General features: G+C 54.3%; 6 protein-coding genes across 6 annotated transcripts; 3 read left to right on the top strand and 3 right to left on the bottom strand.

Moving 5' to 3' along the window:
- Positions 1-1,928: 1,928 nt before the first annotated feature.
- On the top strand, positions 1,929-4,307 carry P153DRAFT_282946 (uncharacterized protein; the record flags this gene model as incomplete). Its single annotated transcript, XM_033663236.1, has 3 exons — positions 1,929-2,248; positions 2,462-3,642; positions 3,691-4,307. 3 exons carry the CDS (start codon positions 1,929-1,931, stop codon positions 4,305-4,307), a joined length of 2,118 nt encoding a protein of 705 aa, XP_033527217.1.
- A 954-nt stretch (positions 4,308-5,261) lies between these two features.
- On the bottom strand, positions 5,262-6,159 carry P153DRAFT_284221 (glycoside hydrolase family 128 protein; the record flags this gene model as incomplete). The annotated part of the gene is made up of 2 exons (XM_033663310.1): positions 5,262-5,736; positions 5,801-6,159. 2 exons carry the CDS (start codon positions 6,157-6,159, stop codon positions 5,262-5,264), a joined length of 834 nt encoding a protein of 277 aa, XP_033527216.1.
- A 1,053-nt stretch (positions 6,160-7,212) lies between these two features.
- On the bottom strand, positions 7,213-9,120 carry P153DRAFT_364094 (disulfide isomeras-like protein). The gene is made up of 3 exons (XM_033667515.1): positions 8,875-9,120; positions 8,821-8,828; positions 7,213-8,768 (listed from the first exon to the last, which is right to left on the bottom strand). Exons 1-3 carry the CDS (start codon positions 9,019-9,021, stop codon positions 7,424-7,426), a joined length of 1,500 nt encoding a protein of 499 aa, XP_033527215.1. The 5' UTR covers positions 9,022-9,120; the 3' UTR covers positions 7,213-7,423.
- A 193-nt stretch (positions 9,121-9,313) lies between these two features.
- Positions 9,314-10,956, top strand: P153DRAFT_393778 (DUF605-domain-containing protein; the record flags this gene model as incomplete). Its single annotated transcript, XM_033671264.1, has 3 exons — positions 9,314-9,416; positions 9,467-9,695; positions 9,753-10,956. 3 exons carry the CDS (start codon positions 9,314-9,316, stop codon positions 10,729-10,731), a joined length of 1,311 nt encoding a protein of 436 aa, XP_033527214.1. The 3' UTR covers positions 10,732-10,956.
- Positions 10,957-11,264: 308 nt separating this feature from the next.
- P153DRAFT_333448 (vacuolar sorting protein-like protein) lies at positions 11,265-13,544 on the top strand (the record flags this gene model as incomplete). Its single annotated transcript, XM_033665567.1, has 4 exons — positions 11,265-11,342; positions 11,397-11,592; positions 11,800-12,011; positions 12,060-13,544. 4 exons carry the CDS (start codon positions 11,265-11,267, stop codon positions 13,542-13,544), a joined length of 1,971 nt encoding a protein of 656 aa, XP_033527213.1.
- Positions 13,545-13,626: 82 nt separating this feature from the next.
- P153DRAFT_364093 (heat shock protein-like protein) lies at positions 13,627-16,787 on the bottom strand. The gene is made up of 8 exons (XM_033667514.1): positions 16,721-16,787; positions 16,610-16,660; positions 16,425-16,551; positions 16,203-16,368; positions 15,854-16,152; positions 15,724-15,803; positions 15,147-15,672; positions 13,627-14,618 (listed from the first exon to the last, which is right to left on the bottom strand). Exons 1-8 carry the CDS (start codon positions 16,761-16,763, stop codon positions 14,066-14,068), a joined length of 1,845 nt encoding a protein of 614 aa, XP_033527212.1. The 5' UTR covers positions 16,764-16,787; the 3' UTR covers positions 13,627-14,065.
- Positions 16,788-17,091: the final 304 nt, after the last annotated feature.

The raw sequence follows: 17,091 nt of genomic DNA, 5'->3' as shown, positions 1-17,091 counted from the left end.
TGAGCAGAGTGTGGGAGTTTAAGAACACCTTGCTATCATTGTTCGATATTGTTGAGGACATTTGGTCTCAACAGCTATGCACGTGATGTATCTCTCCATAGAGCCTAGAACCAATCGTGAATACCGTCCCGTCTTACCCCGGACAGTATCGGCCCGAGATTGCAGTTCTTCCCCGACCGAGATGCCACCTCCGCTGTTAATCACATGCTGGCCTAGGAAGACCGATTTCGTAACACCATCGTCGGGCCTCGTAATTGTCAGCCCCTCGTTCGGAAAAACTCGAGCCAGTTATGGGCGGCGGAATAACCAGCACCGCCTTGCAGACAACATGCGCCAACCTAAAGAACCCGGTAGTCATTACTACATACCGCTCTCGTGGTTGGGACATTGAGCAAGTATCTGGCCAAATCTGCAGCTTCGGTTCCCAAATATCAGGCTGCTGATAGCTGGCGCTGGCCTCGTGTTCTACGTATGATGCGTCGAGCTCTTGGTCAACATGGCGTTACTCGTATTGTGTCGTGTTGTTGACAATAGTCGCGCCGTGATACCTACCGTTACCTGGGCTTGGTATAAGGCCGCGGTTAGTAGGTACGTTGAGAGGTAGCTATGACATCAAGGGTACTAAGTGACTGGATTAACGGGTTGACGGGGATTCTCGGGCTTCAAACTGCCGGTGTTCACGCGAAGGGCATCTTGCCTGAACAGCGCGCGGTGAGACATGCCTAGACAGGGTTTGGGCGGAGCGGAGATCTCACGCGTAGTGGCAAGGGACGCACTCGTGCGAGAAGATTGTACAAGCGGCTCAAGCAGAATTTAATGCGGAGATACGATCCCTGAACGATCTGAAGAACCGACAAGGACGTTACATCACTACACAGTTATCAACCGCTACGACCGCTCAAATCGTGAAAGAGCGTCGGAAGTCAGTCCATCGACTGCTGTCCGATGACCGATTGAAGACCCCGCGCAAAGTGATAGGCAGTAAATCGAGGCATTATGGACAGAAGACGTTGCGCTATATCTGGAGTGACGTGCAGACGCCAATACCGAGTACATAACAGCAATTCACTGCTTGGTTAGCTAGTCCAGGGACGACGTCGTGCTGATTGCTGCCGAAGAAGGTCCAGAGATAGCTACCAGAGATGGCATAATATTTTTACGCGCACTAAAGAACCAGTGGGGGACTCAGTGCTCCCATTGGTTCCGTAGTTTGCCTTATCGCTCTAGGGCTTGGTGTTCGACTGACTTGCGCTTCCAACGCGTTGTGTACCTAATAGCTAGTCCGTTTTGGATGCCAACCATTAGGTAACGGGCATCCAAGGACATGGTCGCATCTGCGAAACAAAAGTCACCCTCAGCGCTCTTGCCAGCAACAATCACACATTCACGCCCTCGACCCCGATTATGTGCCTGTCCAATCCCCACACAGGGTCCTGAGTCTCCAGTTCAGATCTCCAGCCCTTTTCCGGCCCTCCGCTAGCAACCTGTCAGCACCCGACAACGACTGCATCTCGGAAACCTTCAATGACGGCAAGAACCATCAACCACCTCATTCTTCTCGCAGCCATAGCAGGCAATCTAGGTCCTCAATCTGGTCATTCTTGACGGTCCGCTGGATTATTTTTTGCCCTGCATTTTCCGTCCTAGGATTACACATCTTGTGGACCATCAACGCAACTCCCACGCGATAAGCCGCGCAGTTCCAGACTTTATCTACGGAGAACCTCGCGTGACTGGTTATCGCGACACTTTGATACCTGTCAGCCATCTTCGGAGACTAGCCAACGGCCCGTGGCTTGTCTATCAGGAGTATATACCCGGCCTCTTAGCTGCAACTAGGCTCAAGTAAATACCCGTCCTTATCTGGAGCGCACTACTCGAGTCCGACTGCTACCGATATGGCCACCGTCATGGCTATACAGCCTGCTATGCCACGGCCAACACCGGTGCCCATCGCAGCTGCCCGGCCTCGAAAGCAACAGAAACCCTCACCAGGTAAAGAGAATCTGGCCGCCGGCAAACCCACCTCAAACAACGGACCCGTCTCTAACATTCGCTCACGGAGAGAACGACCGTGTGACGCTTGCAGGAGAAGGAAAAGCCGTTGTGTGATACACGAGGGCGCAGCGCTGTGTGTTCTGTGCGAATTTCACAAGCAGGAGTGTACCTTTGTGCAGAGTCCACTGCCCAGAAAAAGAAAGGTTGTCGACAGCGACAAGAAAGACTCGCCCAATAACTCGAAAAAGAGGTATGTCTAAACTTTGCTACTACTGCACGGCGATCTTAATCCCGAAGCTTGACGTCGAATTGTCTACCATACCTTTTTCGTCTCATCACGTGCTCACGCGAATCGGCTTCTCCAACACCCCCAGATCAGCGCCTCTAGCTCGCACGCACTTCTCTATCACCCACGTCGCGGGCTGCATCATGTCGCCTAGCAGTACAGCTAACATCGATGCAGATCGGTGGACTGTGAGCCACCCCCACTAGCATTGCCCACGCCCACCATCACGGCAACTGCACCGAGTCCTCGACCGCCGCAACCCTCGTTGGCCAACATCCACCTGCCGCAACTGGGAGAGACATTGGGTCTGCAAAGACGTCAGCATAGCAGATATATTGGGCTGAGTTCTCCTTTTGACAACTTACTCATTGGCCTTTCCCACTTTGATACCCGTAACGAGTCCACGTTTGATCTTGGAACCCTTCGACGAGTGACTGACCAAGAATGTTTCATCATGCTACCTGACGAGAACACACAAGACTATGCCGACGAGGCCAACACTTTGAACCTTGTTGAGCAGCTCGTTCATCCACACGGTCCTGCTCTATTGGACCTGTATTTTCAAATCGTACATCCAAGCTTTCCCATCATCCAAAAGCACCTATTTATCGAACGGTATCGGAATGGCGATCGGTCTTTCTCGCCGGCTCTGCTGGCTGGCATGTATATTTTATCTCTCAATTGGTGGTCGCTCGATCCAAAGCTGGCTAAGTACACCAAGCCCGATGCAACCCGCTTGGAGGCTATCGCAATGAGATCTTTGACGCTTGCCATGGAAAGGCCCAAGCTCTCAACCGTTCAGGCGGGACTGCTGCTTTTGCAGCGTCCAGAGGCAGACTCTTGGAGTTTGACAACACAATTGGTGGCCATTGGCCAAGAGCTCGGCCTACATCTTGACTGTACGACATGGTCAGTGCCTGGGTGGGAGCGAGGCCTAAGGAAACGCATTGCCTGGGCGTTGTACATGCAGGACAAGTGGAGTTCGCTGATCCACGGCCGGCCATCGCACATCTTCAACGCGAATTGGGCAGTAAAGCCAATTACCGAGGAAGACTTCAATGAGGAAGGCGACGGATACGATGCGCGGCAGGACGACTCTGAAGATGAGTTAGAAGAGAATCATAGAAGCCGGATATTGTTCGCTCAGATGATTAGCCTTACCCAGATCATGGCGGAAGTCATGGATACGTTCTACACCCAGACAGCCATCCAGGATTTCGCCAACGCCGGGAGGAAGTCGACAGAGCTCATTCTTGCGCGAGCGAAACCTGTTCAGATCAAGCTCCGCCAGTGGCACGAGAGATTACCTGTGGAGGTCAAGATGCATACGCCGAGTAGGAGCAGGCTCATCTCAACCGGTACGTCAATGAAGTATGAAACATTTGATCACACACTCACACTTACAGGCTACCTGCATCTCGCCTACTTCGCCACAGAGATCACCCTCCATCGACGCATCGTGCAATCGCTCGACGACACAAATCCCGACTCCTACGGCCTGTTCATGTGCCGCAACGCAGCCAAAACGCGCCTCATCTCCGCCATGGACTTTGTCAACCGCCTCAAACCCGAGCACCTGCAGTCGTTCTGGTACTTTGCATCCAAAGTGAACTTCACGCTCATCGGCACCTTTGGCTCGTTGCTCTGGGCCACTGCGCCCGCCAAAGAAGAAGCAGAATTCTACAAGCTGCGGCTGAGGGAATACCGCTGGACCCTCTCCGTCTCGTCCAAGCGCGCAGACTTCCTCGACTACGCCGTCTCGATGCTAGACGCAAGTCGCGCCATGCTCAACAACCTGGCCGAGAAACCCAGCCTTGCCGACCAGATTAGCAGTGCGGGCGTGCCGCCTGCGCCGCCGCGCATGTTCTCGTCAAATCTGACCATGGCGCAATACCATGACGATGACGTCGATATGATGGATGGCGGGGAGTTGAGGGGCGCCATGTCCCCCGGGGAGAGTTTCGACGGGTTCGACGACGGGTCGCAGGATGAGAGTAGAGGGAATTCGCCGCGGTCGGCTTGATGCCTTTTTTCTTTCTCTCCCAAAGCATGCGTTTTAGCGAAAGAGCATTTTCAGTTTCGTTCGCGTCATCTGTTTTGTTCAGCGAGCGAGCGAGCGAGTGGTTTTTCTGTCAATCTATCTGTTGGCGGTTGGTTTGGCTTGGCTTGGCTTGGTCTGGCATGGAAGGCTTTGGGGCTTGCGGCGTTCATATACGCATGATTGTGTGGTGTTGCGTCGGGATGGCGTGCTATGACGACGCCCCTACCACCCGTTCTGGGCACCTTGGATACGGTATGATCTTTACACGATGTTTATGACGATATCTTAGACCGATGGAATGTATGTAGCATGTAGTATAGAACTTGTAGCTTGTAGATATAGCGATATATATCTGAGTTTGAGGGTTTAAAGAATCACGCTTCAACTTGACTTGGTTGTCTTTATGCTTGTGCGTGCTGGATCGCTACTTGGCGGATATGGTACCCCTCATACTCACTTTTCTGGAGCAAGTCGAACATACTACACACTTATTGCTAGAGGTACCTTGAAACTCTGCATAACCTGGGGATAAAGCAGAATGTGTTTCCCGTGCCAGTCGTCGTAACTTGGAGATACTACTAATTCTACGCTGGGTGCTGGAAGAAAAAGAGAGAGTCGGACAACGCCATGCTTGCGCGTCAAGCACATCACGCCGACAATGGTAGTCATTTAGAGGGCGCATGTTTAAGTTCGATCATGTGTTTTCTGCAATTGCACGTCCAGATAGTGGCCAGGTGGTCAGTCAGTCACTCAGCCATACCGTCACTCACACGCCACAAATCATCACAAGAGTTTCAAACCACAGAAGAAAAGCGATGAAACATTTGCCATCTAAACCCACTCCCCCCAAAAAACGCTATATAACCAAAAGAAGAAGAAGAAATCGTCGTCGTCAAGAAAGAAAAACCCGGGTATACCGCCCCCCCATCTAACCGTCTAATACGACGCCGTCTCAGCATAAACCTTGCCGGTGCTAGACAACGCGCCAGCAGCAGAAACAAGGTACTTCTCCGCGCCAGCAGCAGGCGCAGCCATGAAATACGCATAGCGCTCGATCCAGCTCTGCTGGTCCAACCAGGGCAGGACCTCAGCGAGGAAAGCGTCGGCGTCGCCCTCGCTGACGCCGAACTCGGTGATCCAGATGGGCTTGCCGAACTGCTTGTGCATGTTTGTGAAGTATGTCTTGAAGTCTTCGGCCTTGGCCCACGCGTACCAGTGCGCGGTTACAAAGTCGATTTGGCACCCCGTGCAGCCGGCCATGAAGGAGGAGAGGTAGCTGAGGCCCTTGCCGGCCTCCGCGCCGTTGGTTACGGCGGGGGACCCGATGCGGAGACCCTGTGCTGCGAGCGGTTGGATGTATTTCTTGTGTGTGGAGACTGCGTCTGAAACGGCCATGTTTGTGCCACCGCCACTGGAAGGGGTGTTAGTTTCGTTTGAAAGAGGGTATGGTGAGGGGGAAAAAGCAAAAAACGTACCCAGACTGATCTGGCTCGTTGAAGGACAGCACGTGCGAGACCTTGTATTTCTTCTGTGCGGCGGCGACGTTGGCAGCCCATCCGTCGGCGCACCACGACTCGCCTGAGTGGAGCTGGGGCACGAATTCGACGTCGAGAGCCTCGCCGTCGATGACGGCCTCCCAGTCGTACATCCAGGTGATCTGGGGGTAGTTTTTGAAGTTTTGTGTGTATGTCGATCCAGCGACGCCGGTGGAGGCCTGCTTGGGGAAAGCAAGACCGCGCTTTCCGGCAACACCGCGCGGCTTCATGGTGACAGGGCTGGCGTCGACCATGGAGCTGAGGCCCGCGAGGGCGAGGGAAAAGAATGTGGACTTCATGATGATGATTGTGGTTGTTGTTTGAAAGGAATGACTAGTTGTTCAAAGGAGTGAAACAACTGCGAGCAAAGGAGCAATGAATGATGGGCGCGAAGATGAAAGAGTGTCTTGAGGAAAAGAAGTTTCAACCACCATCGTGGGATGCCATACTTATACATGAGGGGATTGACGCCGGACGCCAATGCAGCATTCCATGCGCCAACTGTTCAAAGGGCCTGGGCGTTGTGATCGTGGCTGTCGACGAAGCATAGCGCCATCCACGTCCCCGTCCATGTCCATGTCGACACTTGCGATGCATCCAGCAGCGTGAGCATTTTACCGCTTAGTCTGCATCGGCTGATGCGAGCCGTAATTACAGTGGAGTCATTCTGGCGTTCTGGGCTGCTGTCATTGTCGCCCGGGTGTCACAGCGCGCGCGCCTCAACCAGACATGGTGATTCTAGGCGGCCAATGGAAGCGCATCCACACGTGCCATGAAAGCTCCGATACGTCGACGCTGCGTGCTAGACCACACGTTAGATCCGGGGCTAGACACCACGACGGCTCCCTAAAGTCAGGAACCAGGAACCGAAAAACCGCGCACTAGATACGCCCGGGAGATGCGTTGTTGCTGCATGTTCGAGACAGGGTTTCAAACTTCTGCATGAGCGTGAGCGTTGGGTTTACGGCCCCGCAGATAAGGCAGAGCGAAATACATTCCTCCCCACCACCCAAGTACAAAGAATGCAACTCACCCTCTGCGTTTCGAAACCCCTTCTTCTCCCCCCTTTACCCATCCAATACACTGCACAGCCTCCGCGAGAGCATGATCCGTAGACCGCGAGTCCGTCGCCATGGCGCCGAGTCCACGTGCTGATCCCACCTTCCCTTCCCGACCTTCCGTCCACGTTTATTTTTGTTGGGATCTCCACCAGGGCTGGTGCGCATACGAGCGTGCATACACAGGTACACACCTACAGCAAAATATGCACCTACAGACGCGAGAATAAGTTTCATGTTTGCAGCGCCAACTCGACGCCACGGCCGTTTTGCATTAGCGAAATGAGGAAATCTTGGGTCTTGGTCTAATGACGACCATTCATATACTGCCGCGTGGGTGTCTGCTGTGACTGCTGTGACCGCATGTGCGTGGTCATGTCTTGGGTAAGCACACGACTTGATTCGAGTCAACTTATGAAAGACGGAATAGATGCTCTCAAACGTTGGTAATTGCCTAGCTCGAAATACAACTCGCTAAATACACACTCATCTCTCGATACGTCGCTCAGAGCTCGTTGTGGTCGTGCTGTGTCTCCTCTTCAAGGATCTCCTCGACTTCGATCTTGATGGGATCTTGCTTGGCGGCCTTTTCTCCCTCGGCCTCTTGCGCCTCTCCACTTACCAGGAGAGACTCTACGGGCTTCTCTTTCTTACCATCTCCCATTCGGATGGCATCGACCCACTGTTCGACCTCTGCGGCGCTGAAGGTGGTGCCTTGGTATTTGTACCATGCGCGCTTACCATGGGTCGCAATCAAGTAGACGTTGTCTTCGCTTCCTAGGCTCAGCCCCGAGATCAGTGATGCAGCCAGAGGATTGGATGCTGAGACGCCGAAGAAGGGGAAGAGGAGAGCACCGACGACATCGTATTTCCTGTGGATGGAAGTGAGTGATGCGAGAGCAGTCTTGGCAGCATCAGCTGATTCGTCCTTGGGCAAGATGGCGAGGATGCATGTCTTGCTCTTCTTGTTTAGGCAATGTGCGTGTAGCTCTGCAGCTTCAGCGAGGACGTCAATCGTAGGCTTGAGTTCTTCGTTGGGAATGGCGACTGGTTCAGGCGTATCCTCGTCTTTGAGATTGGCAGCTGGAGACTCGGTTGGGACGACGGGCTCCACGACTGTCTCGTCCGTGGCTGATGCAGCGGCTGAAGATGCATCTGCAGACTTGTGAGAAGCGGAAGCCTTGGAAAACTTGCTCGAGGACTTGGATTCCTTCTTGGTGTCCTTCTTTGCCTTTGGCTTCTTCTCCTTGGGCGGTGGGCAGTCTGGATTTGGCGCTGCGACCTGCGAGAGGAATTTGACCATGGACTCCTTCTGCAGCTCACCCTCGAATGTGACGGGGTCCTCGGAGCCAGCGGGCAGGAGGATCAAGGTCGGGTACTTTGTGATGGCGTACTTTTCGACGGCCACCTTGTCCGACTTCTTGATCTGCGCAACGGAGACCAAACCGGCGAAGTCTATGGCCAGCGCCTTGAGTGTCGCACTGACGAGACCCTTGTCGCTGAACAGGATGGCCTTGGCGCTGTCCTTGTTCTCCTGCAGCCACTCTTCCAGATTCTTGTCGCTGATGCGCTTCACGCTGTTGGGGACCTTGTCCTTGACGGCGTCGACGATGCCCTTGGCTGAGCGCGCGCCCTGGTAGTCCTCGACTATGGGCTTGCCTGGTTTCTTGCCTGGTCGGACGATCTTGAGGGTGGGGAAGCCCTGCACGCCCATCTGGCCACAGAAGGGCTTGTTGACCTCGTCATCGCAGTTGATGGCGGCGACCTTGGCAATTCCCGCGAGCGATTTGGCAGCCGTCTCGTAGGCGGGCTTGAGGTTCTTGCAGTGGCCACACCATGGCGCGTAGAACCTGGGACATGTTAGGATGGTGGAGGTGGTGTGGTGCTGGTGTTGAGGCCTACTCGACAATCTAATACTGTTAGCCGGGCCATGGCAAGCTCTTGCGCGGGACCTACTGAGGTGTAGTTTGACTTTGCAATGACCCTGTCGTAGTCTGGGCCGTTGATGGAGAGGACACTAGACTTTTTGGGGTACATGCTCTCGGCCTGCGCATTGAGGGCCAGGGCAGCCGCGGCGGCGAGCAGGGCGGTTGTGCGCACCATGGTTGGGGATGTGTGGGTGGAGTTGGAAGGAGGTGGTCAGGTCGAAGCAGCTGAGGCCTGCGTCTCGTGTTATATAGTACCGGGCCTCACATGGTGTTTCAAGATGCAAAGTGTCCTTTGGCGTGCCTGAAGAAGCTCTGATGCATTGCGGGGACGACAGGGATGCCGGCCCTGGCCCATGACAGCATGCAAGGCTCCCGTCGCATTCCACCAAACCACCATCTCCACCATTCACGACCATTCACGACTATTCACGACTACCACCACGACAACACCTGCATCCGGCACCACCATGGCCGACGCACTCCCCGCCAAGCTGAAGAGGCTGCAGCTGGCGCCCTTTGCGAAGAGAGCTGCCCAGCTGGAGCGCTTCAAGCCCATTGTCTCGTACTGGCGTGAGTCGCGAGCGCTGCACAGGCGTCACGGCCGTACTGACCCCGCCCAGTGCGCTTCTACATGGTGCAGAAGGTCATTGCCGGCGGTCTCCACTCGGCAGACGAAGAATGCACCGTCTTCACCACCAACCTGATGGAGCGCCTGGAGCAGACCAAGGCCGACACCCCCAACGAAGACGCCCTGCTGGACGATGTCGTCGCGAGCGCATACTGCGAACAGTTCGCCCTGCAGACGTTTGCCAAGGGCGAAAAGGACATGGCGGAGAACAGAGCAACTGGGTAGGCACACACACACGGCCCCTCCCCCATGGCCCCGCCTGCTGACCTGCTGTCCAGCAACACGGCAGACACGCTCCTGGCAGCCTCGACCTTCCTCGAGATCCTGTCCATATGGAAGCCAGACGCCGACCCGGAGATCACTTCCAAGACAAAGTTCGCAAAGTACCACGCCCTGCGCATCCTGAAGGCCATCAAGGCCGGCCAAGACCCCAACGAAACCAACCCCGCCCAGGAGACACATCAAGCCCTCGACCCTCCCATCCTCGACCCGAGCGACCCAGAGGTTCAGAACATAATCCAGACCCCCCAGCAGCAGCAACCCCACAACCCATACCAGCCATACGTCGAGTCGGCGCCTGATTTCTCCGGACAGCCCTCGCCCGCATTTACTGCGCCAAAGGTCTCGCCTCCAGCCAACCTCCCCACCGTACCCACAGGATACACACAACCATCACACAACGATGTGTCTCCCATGTCGCAGACGGCTTCGTCGCGCAATGGTTCTGTTGCTTCCATTGGCGGAGGATACTTCCCAAGGACCGACGTGCCGCCTCCTACCTTCTCAGCAGAGAACACCGCGCCTACTCTGCCAACTGCTCCATCCATGGGCGATGAGACCATGACGACACCTATGGGAGGCTCATCATTAACTCAGACAGCTGGAGCACCAGATCCCTCCAGTTTCTACCAGAACCCTGTCTCTCCTCCGCCGACCGCACAGCCTCCACAGAATCCATACATGTCCCCGACGTATACAACTCCTGCCCCACAACAACCACAGCCACCACCCATATTCCAATCGAGTCCGGCCCCACCACATCAGCAGTACTCAGCACCCCCACCTCACCAAAATCCATACGCTCAACCAGCTGCACCTCCTCCAACAACATCCCAAGGCCCCTTCAGGAACGACGAAGATTCACTCCGAGAAGCGAAAAAGCATGCAAAGTGGGCCATATCAGCGATCGACTTTGATGATGCAAATACCGCCGTGAAGGAATTGAGAGTGGCTTTGAAGGCTTTAGGGGCAATCTAGAAAGCGTTGACGTTGTAGCGCGTTGAGTAGCCGACTGTAACACGCGAGTTCGGCCCTCGTAATGACCGCTCTTTTCGACAGTGACATTGTTGTGGATGTCTGGCAGTGGGTGGAATTGGTATAGAGGCTTCGTTGTATACCCTTAATGAGCTACGGACTACATACATTTTTGTGGATCCTCCATCTACATGATTGAAGAACTGGTACATACACAGAATATCCAACAATATTGATTTTGTGCATTTATGTTTGAGAGTTTGATTGTGCCTCTGCGCCATATATTCAACATTGACAACTAGAACGCATCCTTCTTCTTATTGCAAACTCAAGTTGCGACCAAGTTGCTGCTTTGCATCAACTTTCTGAGATGCCAAGATCGTGCTGCATGTTAGCCTCATGCACGTGCCGCGTGTCTCGGTCGCGAACCACACCTCGTTGCTCAACCTCGAACTCGCGGTCGGGATATATTGCTCGTACCACAATGAAACTGCGTCTGCCATAGAACCCTCAAGCCGCTTGAGCGTCAATCTGCAATGGCTCCCATCACTCCGTTCAACGCGACGGAAATTACAGAGAAGGCGCGGCGAGACCTGCTTCTTCTGCTCGAGGGTGTAAGGTAATGTCAACGACACGGTACATCGCTCATACTGACAAGGTATGAACAGATCAGGGGCAAGAAGAACCTCGTGCTCGAAAAGGCGCTCGCGGGGCCGCTGAATCTGCTTGTCAAGTTCTCTACCCTCCAGGAATATGGTGTCGACAAGCCTTTCTTTCTCGAGAATGATAATGTCGACGCCTCGCAGCGGAATATCGTGTTTCTGGCCAGGGGGGAGAAGGCCAAGACGGTCATGGCTGTCGCTGGTACGTATATGTGTTTGTTCGGGTTTGTACACGTGCTCTGGCTGTATGACAAGCGTTGGGATCACAAAAGAGGCTATGCAGACAGCATCTACTCTGCTTAGTCAAGTCTCGATCCCTAAATCAATACACATACCAAGCGCTTATATTGAACACCCGCTTCATCCTATACGGAGTCGTTCTGTTGTGCAGTGCTAACATACTTTCTAGATCAAATTAAACGCATACGACGAGACAGTCAGATCGAGCATGAGTTTTCCATCTTCTGGGTGCCGCGACGCACAATCGTCTCCGACCAGCTGCTGGAAGGCGCGGGCGTGCTCGGTGAGGCCAGTGTGAGCGAGTGGCCGCTGTTCTTCGTGCCGCTCGCAGATGATGTCCTGTCATTGGAGCTGGATGATACTGTGGCAGATCTGTATCTCGTATGCTCCCAAACTTATTGATTTTTGTGTGGTACTAACAAAAGTCAGCGAAAAGACCCAACATCCATCTACCTTGCAGCGAAAGCGCTCATGCTTCAACAACAAAAACATGGCCTTTTTCCACGTATCATTGGCAAAGGCGACAACGGGAAACGTCTCGCTGATCTTCTCATCCGCATGCGCACCGAGGTCACAGCAGGCGAATCTCCCTCTAGCACAGGCCCTTCTTTCCTCGGCCTGACCCCGAGCTCAACAATCGACAGCCTCATCATCATCGACCGTGAAGTTGACTTCCCAACTGTCCTCCTCACCCAGTTGACGTATGAGGGTCTAATCGACGAAGTCTTCAACATTTCCGCCAACCAAACCGAAATCGACTCTTCCATAGTTGGCGGCGCAGCTCCGCAGCCTGGGCAGACGGGATCAGCATCGACAAGCATGAAGCGCAAAATCCTGATAGACAGCAAAGACTCCCTCTACGCGACCCTCGGCGACGCAAACTTCGCCATAGTAGGAAACCTCCTCAACAAAGCCGCACGCCGCCTCCAAAGCACCACAGAGCGCAACTCGCTCGCGCAAAAGTCTACCTCTGAGCTCCGCGACTTCGTAGCAAAACTCCCCGGCTACCAAGCCGAGCAAGCAAGCCTAAAACTCCACACATCCCTCGCCGAAGAAATCATAAAATACACCCGCTCAGACATCTTCACCCGCACGCTCGAAGTCCAGCAGAACATCATGTCGGGCGCAGACCCCACCACCCAGCACGACACCATAACCGAGCTGATAAACCGCGACGTGCCCCTCCCCACCATCCTGCGCCTCCTGTGTCTCGAAAGCACAACAAACGCCGGCATCCGCCCCAAAGACCTCGAGTCCTTCAAAAAGAGCATCCTCCAAGCCTACGGGCCCCAACACATGCTCACGCTCTCGGCGCTCGAAAAAACCGGCCTCCTCGCCCCCCGCGGCGGCCTGGCCCTAAACTCCACCGTAAAACCCGGCAGCGTATCAAACTACACCCCCCTGCGCAAAGCCCTGCGCCTCTGGGACGACGACGTCAACGAGTCCGCACCAAACGACATCTCCTACACTTTCTCCGGCTACGCGCCCCTCTCCGTCAGACTCGTCCAGTCCATCGTGCAGAAACAGTCCCTCGCCAATATCGTAAAGCCGCCGCTGAACCCACAGGCTAATCCTCTCGCGCAGGGCCTGCGCATCTTCGACGACGCGACGAAATACGTCCGTGGCGCCACGTTCGATGAGGTGCAGACGGGCGATCAGAAGGCGCTCAAGGCTCGCAATATGCTTAATGGAAGTCATGCGGATGCGAATAAGACGGTGGTGGTGTTCTTCTTGGGCGGCGTCACGAGGGCGGAGATTGCGGCGCTCAGGTTTGTGGGGGGTAAGCTTAAGGAGGTTGGGGGGGAGGGGAGGGGGAGCCGTATCGTGGTTTGTACGACGGGGATTGTTAAGGGAGAGGGGTTGGTGGGGAGTGCGATTGAGACGGCGAAGTTTACGGGTGCGGCGTCTGTGTGATGGGGTGGCAGTAGGTAGGTGGTGTGGCAGCGGGCTGAATGCAGAAATCTAGCAACAACTTGACCACTACACACCGGATTCCTGAAGATTGAGTGCTTTGGTTTCTGAATGTCTACACCCAACCTCGTTTGTGTACTATTTTCTCATGGATTGGTCACTCAAGCACAACGGACACCGACATATCTTAAACTCGTTCAATTTCCCCTTGTTCTCGACCTCATCTACCTCAGATGCCCGCACCCCAGTTACATAAGAGAGATTTCCGCCAGTCATACTTTTGCAGGTTATCATTACGATCGTTCGTCAGGCATCGTCATGATAGAGAAAGTACACACAATACTTTTGGCATCCCCATAGATGCCGAAGAGAACCCAGGAAAGGAGAAGGAACCAAACACACCAAGTCTATCGTGAAATGCCGCAAAGATGAAACTCCATTCGCAGCGGCTCGCAGCTCACAGTCTGGGTATTCTGCGCCTGCGATCATTCTTCCTCCCACCAACCATCGTTAATACGTTACGCTTATCGGGTAGAGAAAGCCTTGGTGACAACGCGCTTGAGAGCCAACTCCTTCTTCTTCAGGTCATCAGCGGGAGCATCCTCAATCTCGAGCTGAGCCATGGCGTCGCTGAGAGCAGACTCGATCTTCTCCTTCTGGCCACGCTTGAGGCGGATAGCCGTGGTTGGGTCAGAGACCATCTCCTCAACACGGGAGATGTATGACTCGAGCTGTTGCCTCGACTCGAACTTCTTGCTGAAGGCCTCGTCGCTGGTCTTGAACTTGGCGGCGTCGCTGATCATGTTCTCGATGTCGGAAGACGAGAGCTTACCGACGGCGTTGGAGATGGTGATGTTGGCGCTGCGGCCGGAGGTCTTCTCGGTGGCGGTGACCTTGAGGATACCGTTGACGTCGACCTCGAAGACGACCTCGAGAACGGCATCACCAGCCTTCATAGGTGGGATGGGAGCAAGAGTGAATTCACCGAGAGATGTGTTGTCCTCGCAGTTGACACGCTCACCCTGGAAAACGGGGAATTGGACGGTAGACTGTTGATCAGCAACAGTAGTGAATGTCCTAGTGAAGATGTTAGTAGCTGGACAACTACGATGGTATAAACGGTTGAGAAACAAAAACCGCAACACTAGGCGTGAAGACTACCATGATGGCAAACAGCCGAGGAAAACGAAAACAGGAACACCATGCGTGGAGACTACCGTGATGTAAAACTGTTGTAATAACAAAAATAGAAACATCGAGCGGGGAGACTACAAGGGTATAAAATCACTGACAACTGAAAACTCGAAACATGAGGTGTGGAGAATACCATGGTGTAAAACCACTGACAAATAAAAACACGGAACATGAAGCGGGGAGACTACAATGGTGTAAAACCATCAAGACATATGAAAACACAAGACCAGGCGGGGCGACTACCATGGTGAAAAACGAGAATCGAAACATGAAGCGGGGAGACTACCAGGGTATAAAACAGTTGAGAAAGCAACCTTGAACACCAAGCGGGGAGACTACCATGGTAGAAACATTGAAAAATGAAAACTTGGAACACCAAGCGTAGAGACTACAAGAGTGGAAAACACATACCTCTTCTTGGTTGTTGGCACTGTCTGTCCACGGGGAACGACAGGGGCGAAGATGTTACCCTCCATGGCGACACCGAGGGAAAGAGGAACGACATCGAGGAGGAGGAGGTCGGCGGTCTCGGCAGAGGTGGCCTTGCCAGAGAGGATACCGGCCTGGACGGCGGCACCGTAGGCAACGGCCTCATCGGGGTTGATGCTCTTCTCGAGCTTCTTGCCACCGAAGAAGTCGCTGAGGAGCTTCTGGATCTTGGGGATACGGGTGGAACCACCGACAAGCACGATCTCGTCGACCTTGCTCTTCTCGATGGCGGCATCCTTCATAACCTGGGCAACGGGGTCAAGAGTGCCAGCAAAGGCCTTCTGGTTCAGGTCCTCGAAACGAGCACGGGTGATGTTGGCGTTGAAGTCCTCGCCGTCGAACAGAGAGTCGATCTCGACGGTGGTCTGAGTGGCATTGGAGAGCGTGCGCTTGGCCCGCTCGCAGGCAGTCCGTAGACGGCGCAGGGCGCGAGCGTCACCAGAAATATCTTTGTAGTTGTCAGAGCCACTCAAAAAGTTTCAAAACTTGCGATCCTCACCCTTCTTAGTCTTCTTTGTGAACTCTTTCTTGAAGTGGTCAAGGAGATTCGTGTCGAAGTCTTGCCCGCCGAGATGAGTACTATAAAGGTTTAGTGTAAGCGCTAACGAATACTATACTAAAGCACTTACTCGCCCGCAGTGGCCTTGACAGTGAAGACACCACCCTGGATGTGGAGCAGAGACACATCGAAAGTGCCACCGCCGAGATCGTAGATGAGAACGTTCCTCTCCTTCTCAGACTTTCCGGAGCCGAGACCGTAGGCGATAGCGGCGGCGGTAGGCTCATTGATGATACGGAGAACGTTGAGGCCGGCAATGGCACCGGCGTCCTTGGTAGCCTGACGCTGGTTGTCGTTGAAGTAGGCAGGCACGGTGATGACTGCCTTCTCGACCTTCATGCCGAGCTTGGTCTCAGCGACCTCCTTCATCTGGTAGTTGTCAGCGGGGTGCTTCTCCAACATGTGCGCACAGATCGTACCTTGACGAGGACCATGGCGGAGATCTCCTGGGGGGAGAAGGTCTTGGTCTCACCGAGGTACTCGACCTCGACGAGAGGGCTGCCGCCCTGGTCGACGACCTTGAAGGGCCATGACTTGATGTCCTTCGTGACAGTTTCGTCGTCGAATCGGCGACCAATCAATCGCCTGTAGGAGTCAGCACAGTGTTTCGCCATACGAACTGCGCTGGGGAAAAGTCTTACTTGACATCGAAGACGGTGTTCTCTGGGTTCATGGCAGCCTGGTTCTTGGCCGCCTCGCCGATCAGACGCTCCTCGCTTGTGAAGGAGACGAACGAGGGAGTGGTGAAGCTACCCTGCTCGTTGGCAACTGCGCACAGAATAATTAGACAGCCGTCATGACGAGCGCGGGGGGAGCGGGCGCATACTGATCTCGACATTGGTGCCCTCGTAGTTGGCAACGCAGGAGTAGGTCGTGCCTGGCGATATTTGTTAGTCCCGCACAGTGCACAGTGGGGTAATTTTGGGACTGCGCGCACCAAGATCGATGCCAATGGCACCCTCGTAGACTTCGTCGCTCATGATGAAAAGTGGTTTGGCAGGAACGACCTGGAAAACTACAGAGAGAAAATGAGGTGGAGGAGGAGAAGTGGAAGGGCAGTGGGACTTTTGCGCTTAAAGCGAGGGGACCAGAAGAGAAAATTGATGGAGTGCCGCCAAGAGTTGGCCTTGGCGAACACTTTTCGCCGATAGAATTTATCGAGGACCGAGGCGAGCAACGCCACCCCAGACGTCAGAACATGCCGTGCAGGGCTCGTTACCATGTTTGAATCGGATCGAACTATGCTTTGATCGTCGAGGGTTCTCGCTTTCTTCGACAACACCCTATTTGACGGCGCCAGCGAGTCAC

This window comes from Dothidotthia symphoricarpi (assembly GCF_010015815.1).
Source record: "Dothidotthia symphoricarpi CBS 119687 unplaced genomic scaffold P153scaffold_4, whole genome shotgun sequence".
NCBI lineage: Eukaryota > Fungi > Ascomycota > Dothideomycetes > Pleosporales > Dothidotthiaceae > Dothidotthia > Dothidotthia symphoricarpi.
The sequence above is the reverse complement of the archived record's forward strand: the minus strand, read 5'-3'. Positions and strand labels throughout refer to the sequence as shown.

What these genes read in the sequence shown, in the direction of transcription:
- P153DRAFT_364094 (XM_033667515.1), bottom strand. Translation starts at nt 9,021, where the DNA reads ATGGTGCGCACAACCGCCCTGCTCGCCGCCGCGGCTGCCCTGGCCCTC.
- P153DRAFT_364093 (XM_033667514.1), bottom strand. Translation starts at nt 16,763, where the DNA reads ATGAGCGACGAAGTCTACGAGGGTGCCATTGGCATCGATCTTG. An exon ending in GTCAAGGCCACTGCGGGCGA is followed by an intron (nt 15,804 to 15,853) that starts GTAAGTGCTTTA and finishes AAACCTTTATAG; the next exon opens with TACTCATCTCGGCGGGCAAG. An exon ending in CACAAAGAAGACTAAGAAGG is followed by an intron (nt 15,673 to 15,723) that starts GTGAGGATCGCA and finishes ACAACTACAAAG; the next exon opens with ATATTTCTGGTGACGCTCGC.